This window comes from Miscanthus floridulus, chromosome 6, assembly GCF_019320115.1.
Source record: "Miscanthus floridulus cultivar M001 chromosome 6, ASM1932011v1, whole genome shotgun sequence".
NCBI classification, from domain to species: domain Eukaryota; kingdom Viridiplantae; phylum Streptophyta; class Magnoliopsida; order Poales; family Poaceae; genus Miscanthus; species Miscanthus floridulus.
Window position 1 is genome coordinate 52,546,958 of NC_089585.1, and position 6,384 is coordinate 52,553,341.

The 6,384-nt window shown below is 49.0% G+C and overlaps 1 protein-coding gene across 1 annotated transcript; it reads left to right on the plus strand.

Moving 5' to 3' along the window:
- The first annotated feature begins 510 nt into the window (after positions 1-510).
- LOC136460607 (uncharacterized) lies at positions 511-906 on the plus strand. Its single transcript, XM_066460243.1, has one exon. The coding sequence runs from the start codon at positions 511-513 to the stop codon at positions 904-906; it is 396 nt and encodes a 131-aa protein (XP_066316340.1).
- The last annotated feature ends 5,478 nt before the right edge of the window (positions 907-6,384 follow it).

Sequence of the window (6,384 nt, forward strand, 5' to 3'; positions counted from 1 at the left end):
CATTCTTATTACGTCGCGCAAACTCCAACACTATTTCAAATACTACAAGATCACCGTGGTCACTGAGTTCCCTCTAGGGGACATTCTCCACAACAAAGAGGCCAATGGCCGCATCATTAAGTGGGCTATTGAGCTCGGCACCTATTCCATCAAATTCAGAAGCAGCCCTACCATTAAGTCACAAGCGCTTGCTGATTTCGTCACTGAATGGACTGAGATCCAAGAGCCCATCACCGCTACTTGCCCTGAACACTGGGTGATGTACTTCAACGGCGTCCTTAACATCAATGGTGCTGGTGCAGGCATTCTATTCATTATGCTAACTAAGGATAGCTACGCTATGTTCTCTAGATACACTTTCTGGCCTCCAACAATGCCATGGAATACGAAGCATGTCTCCATGGTCTCCGTATAGCCATCGAGCTCGGCGTCAAATGCCTCATGGTGTATAAGGACTCCACGCTGGTTATCAACCAACTCAACAAGGACTGGTCCTATTCTAGTGAGAAGATGGATGCATACTACGCCGAAATCAAGAAGCTTGAAGGAAAATTCTACGGCATCGAGTATCACCATGTGGTACATGACCAAAATCAACTCACCGATCACTTATCCAAGCTGGGCTCTTCTCACGCTGTGATCCCACCGGGGGTCTTTGTTCAAGATCTCCCAGCGTCATCCATCAAAGAAGATAAGGAAGTCAAAGAGGTTCCCCCTACCAAGCAGTTGGTACTGACGGTACCTTCGCCGGACGCCGATTGGAGGGAGCAATTCATCAAGTACCTCACCGGTGCCGAGGTACCCGCTGACAAGATTGAAACTAAATGCCTCATTCGTCAAAGCAAGCTTTATGTGCTGGTGGACGGCAGCTTGATGAGGAAAAGTGCCAAGGAAGGGATACTATAGAAATACATCACCTAAGAGGAAGGAGTAAAGCTACTTCTCGAAATTCACTCTGGTTCCTGCAGCAACCACACGGCCTTGAGAACACTGGTCGGCAAGGCTTTCTGAGATGGTTTTTATTGGCCCACAGCCATCACTGATGCAGAAGACCTTGTCCGACATTGTGAAGGATGTCAATTCTTCGCTAAGAAAATACACATGCTGCCACAAGAGCTGCAAACCGTCCTAGCTTCCTGACCCTTCGCATGCTGGGGACTAGACATGATCGGGCCTTTCAAACTAGCACTAGGTGGTTTTCGGTACGTATATGTCGCCATCGACAAGTTCTCCAAGTGGATTGAATATAAACCGCTTGTCTCGGCTACTGCAAAGAAGGCAGTTGAGCTCTTCGAAGATATCATCCATAGATTTGGTCTACCAAACAGCATCATCACCGATCTTGGAACTACGTTTACTAGCCATCACTTCTAGGACTTCTGCGAAGACCGTTGCATCTCTGTCAAATATGTCTCTGTTGCCCATCCAAGAGCCAATGGCCAGGTCAAACGGGCGAACGGTATGATCCTTGATGCCCTCAAAAAGCGACTGTATCAGAAAGAAGAAAAGCACCCAGGCAGATGGCTAAAGGAGCTTCGAGCTGTAGTCTGGGGACTACGTACTCAAGCTAGTCACAGCACCGGCGTGACTCCATACTTTTTGGTCTACGGCTCAGAAGCCAAACTACCAGCAGATGTTACTTTCTGAGCACCTAGAGTGGAAAACTATGATGAAGAGCAGGACAAGGCTGTTCGGTCTGAGGACATCAATAGGGCCGAGGAAGAACGCCTAATCACCTACGTCCATATAGCTAAATATCTAGAAGGCTTACAGAGGTACTATAACTAAAACGTCAAAGGTCGTTCATTTGTTGTTGACGATCTCGTCCTCCACAGAAAACAAAAAACTGAAGGGTTGCACAAGCTCTCTTCCCCTTGGGAAGGGCCTTATGTCGTCAAAGAGGTTACTCGACCAATTTCTTATCGCCTAAGTGACTTAGAAGGAGTCGATGTTCCCAACTCGTGGCACGTCGAACACCTTATACATTTCTATCCTTGAAACACTCCAGATATGTACTCTCCAATTTTATATTCAGTAAAGTTTTGGTCTCCATAACTTGTCTCCGTTTTGTTTCTATTGTGGTTTAACATCCACTTGCGGTCACCGAGCTTTATGCTACTTCATGACGAACTCCAATATGTAATCACCGTAACTGCGTCGACCACGTTTCTCCAAATCGTCGAACATGTTTTCTCCAAATCGCCGAACATGTTTTCTCCAAATCGCCGAACATGTTTTCTCCGAATCGCCAAACATGTTTTCTCCAAATCACCAAACATGTTTTCTCCAAATTGCCAAACATGTTTTCTCCAAATCGCCGAACACGATTTCTCCAAATCACCGAAAATGTTTTCTCCAAAATCGCCGAACACGATTTCTCCAAATTGCCAAACACGTTTTCTCCAAATCACCAAACACTTTTCTTGATCGGAGAGCAACATCCTTTCTTTTTTGTTCTCTTTGGAGACGACCCAGTCTCTGATCTCTCCCTACATGTGCTACGGGCTCCGTGCTCTGCGTTATGGGTGGTCAGCTGCGTCCCTTGGTCACACCTGTTTGTCCTACATGTCTATGGGCTTCGTGCTCGATGTTATGGCCTATGGGTCAGCCAAGGCTGAGAGTTCAACATAGAATACATTGCTCGGATGCCACTTATACTGCCTTTATCTCCAAGTTCATATAACAACTGCCGAGCAGCACACGTGCCATGGGCTCCGCGCTCTACATCATGGGTGGTCGGCTACGGTTCTTGGGTCACGTCTGTTACTCCTACACATGCATGGGCTCCGCGCTTGACATTATGGACTATGGGCTGGCCAAGGCCATAGGGATCAATAGCAGACCAACTGTTTGGACGTTATTTGAACTACGCATAATCGCGTCAGGATTGAAACTACGAAGATTTTTTCGTCGAAATACAAGCAAACTGCATATATTGCATATACATGCACCTTATAACATTTATTCGATAAATAATTGTTTCTTGCGCTTTCGCGCGTTCTAATTACACTGTCAAGCTTTTATAGATGATAACCTATGAGCAGGTTATTGAGCTTCGCCGTTACCATCCGTCTCACCAAACAGGTCTATATCGATGGCCACCATCTTCGCTGTGTCCTCCACTTCATCCTCCAGCTGCTGGGTCCACGCGTCGTTCAGTCCTTCGGTGAACCCACCCCCTATCGACTGAAGGTCGATGGTCGGGTAATGGGACCGAACAACCGCGAGGACATGGGTAGCGACGGTTGTAATGGCATCATGGTTGAAGGTCTTGAAGTTCTCCCATGCTGCCTTACACCTCTAGATTATGGTGTCGGGATGTTGTCGCCTGCCGTCGTGCTGAGCGGCCGATTCCAGGTCGATGCAGTCGAGCACCGGCTTAATTGCGGTGATTACAGCGTTGAAGTTCTCCTTTTGGACCTTGGCCTCCTGCACCAGCACATCAAACTGTGCTTTGGCTTTATGACGATGGCCTACAAGCATTACAATGATCCATTATACAAGGAAGCTACTTCAACAGTAATTTTGATAAGGAGGAATTCACCTTTCAACTCCTTAGCAAGTTTGTCCGCCCGCTCTGCTTCCTTTGCCTTCTCCTAGCGAAGTTGATCGATGGCCTGGCACATCTGGCCGAGCTCAGCGTCTTGCTCTACAAGCACAACAGTTGTCAATAAAAATGTGGCTGTTTAGCAATACAAAAGTACATTTGTTGATACACCATACCTGCTTTCTGTTTGGATACACTGTCGAGCTATTTGGTTTTCCTCTCCAGCTGCTCGAATGCACTTTTTAGTTGGTCGGAGACAGCAGCCAGCTGCTCAGACTGGCTCTACACCTGTTCGAACACAGCTGCCAACTTTTAGGTCAGGACCCCCTTCTGGTATTCTAGGTCCCACGCATTCGACTCCACAAGGTCTCATTTGTGTTGGGCCCTCTGGATATTCTTCTCCGAGAGGTTCCTAGCCTCTTTGAGTTTTTCATTCTCCTCAGCAAGGGGCTCCATTCGCTTTATCAGCTGGCGGCGCTGCTCGACAACTCGAGATATTTCCTACAAAATGCACGATGACAGTATCGTTATCCAATTCCAATAAACAACCAGGACCTTTCCAAACGCAGTATTCACCTTGATCTATTTCATCACACCGATAAGGGCAGTCTCTAGTCTCCTGAACTCGTTGGTGGTGTCCTCCTCTTCGACAATCACTATTTCATCACCGCGCTTTCAGAGGATCCAGACTGCTTGGGGTCGAGGCTCATCACGCACAATCTCCTCCGCCTTGTCCTCCTCTGTTGTAGCCGGGGGCACCACCTGGGGGCTCGGTGGTCGGATAGCGGGTCTGACCATGCCCTTCGAAGCATCGGGGACTGCCGTCTGCTCCTTCAGCGCCGCAAGCTTTTCCGCTCCAGATTCTGCCGTTGCCGAAGGTGCTGTCGCCGACTTGTTCACCGTTGTAGACATTCATTCGCTGCCACCAAGCCCACTAGGGGCAGCGATTGGCTCCCCCGCGTGCTCCCGAGCACTTGAGGACTCCAGGATGGGGTCTACTAGCATCTCCCCCGTGCGTGGGCTGCGTGGAGGCTCTTTCATGCTCGAGGGAGGGTTCGTTAGATTCTCATTGTCATCAGACCAATCGAACACCATGGTCCTTCATGTTTGGTTGGTCTGATCATCGTCAAGCGAGATGCCGCCTGGTTTATGGGGAGCAGTAGCCATTGTTTTCCTCTTCTTCTGGGACGGCTCATCTGCCACCGGCCTCTTCCCCTAGATTTTCACCAACATTGGGGGAGGACTCTCTGTTCGACCAGTATCCATACCTCCGGACTCCGAGGAGACACCAACAAAGCTTTCTTCAGGTTGAACCGGTCGTCGTGCATCCACCGACGGCGGCCAATCATTTCTCGACATGCCCGAGAAATACACTGTCTTGTCCTGCAAATGGATCTTCGCATGAGTAGGATCAGTTTATTGCTCGGCAAATGACAACATATAAAAAAACTTCTAGGAAACACACAGTCGGGATATTCACCTAAGGAGGCAGATTCTTGCAGTTGAAGGGCTTTGTGTACCCTAACAACCTGAAGGAGGCTAGCGGAGCGAACAGCTTGGCAGTCTGCTCTTTGATGACGTTCCTAGACAGTATTTATGGCCTCTCTCGGGTACCGTCGGTCTCCCCTTTGAATTCAAAGCCTGGGTGCGCCCTCTCTTTACAGGGCTGAATACGGCGCACTATGAAACTTGCCGCCACCAATCCGCCATTGGTCTTCATGCCTTTTATCAAGCCAATGAGTTCATTCACTTACTCCATATCGTCCTTGCTCGGCAGCTCTGACCAACTCCTCTGGCTTTCTAGGATGTGGTCAGTGTTATAGCGAACCACTGGGTGGCTTTGTTTCATGTAGAACCATCTGGTGTTCCACCCCTTCAGTGACGTGTTAAGCGGTATGGTAAGGTATTCACTCACCATTCCATCCCGCAGTTGGAGATACACCCTGCCGACCACCTTGGAACCAGCGCCGCCTCTCTTCTTTAGCCAGAATAGGTGATAGAAAAGATTGAAGTGGGGTAGGATTTCAAGGTATGCCTCACAAAAGTGGATGAAGATTGAGATGTGCAAAATGGTATTAGGGTGGAGATTACACAGAGTAACCCCCCAGAGCTCCAACAGATCCCTCAGAAATGGGTGAATAGGAAACCCTAACCCATGCTAGAAATAGTCCTCGAAGACCACTGCTTCATCAGTATGAGGTGTTGGAAAGGACTCACCGAGGGTTGGCCACCATCCGGCGGTAGCACGGTCGAGGAGAACGTCGGCTTCCACCAATTAGTTCAGCTCAGCTTCTCCTGTTCGTGACGGCACCCACTCCTCGTCGCGTCGGGCCATGGCGTCCGCCTTCTTGGGACTCGTCTTCTTCGATTTCGTAGCTCCTCTCTTTGGCACCATCTCTCAGATCTGGTTAGGGTTTGACGGCGGAGGCAAATGTGGTTGCGGATTCGGTAGAGCGAGAGATGAGGAGGAAGATGAAGTGACAAAGGTGGGAACGGGGTATGCGGCGGCACTATTATATAGGATTTTCCCCACCGTTCCGCATTCAAGGGTTTTTTAGGAACCGTTCCCGCGATCTGCGCCGCTCCGATTTCTCCGATGCGGCATATGGGCCGTTACCTGGGCTTCTGCACAACCGTAGCCCATGTCGCTCATTTATTGCTGCCATCAGTTGCTCATCGCCAAAATATCGCTGACTTCTCTACCATTTATTGAGGCTCAGTAACTAACACTGTACAGTCGTTACTCCGGTTTTTTCTCCACGATTTTATTTCTCCGATGTCTATGCCTGCGGCTCAGGGACTGGATAACTGCTACGCTGGTCTTTGATTGTTTTTCT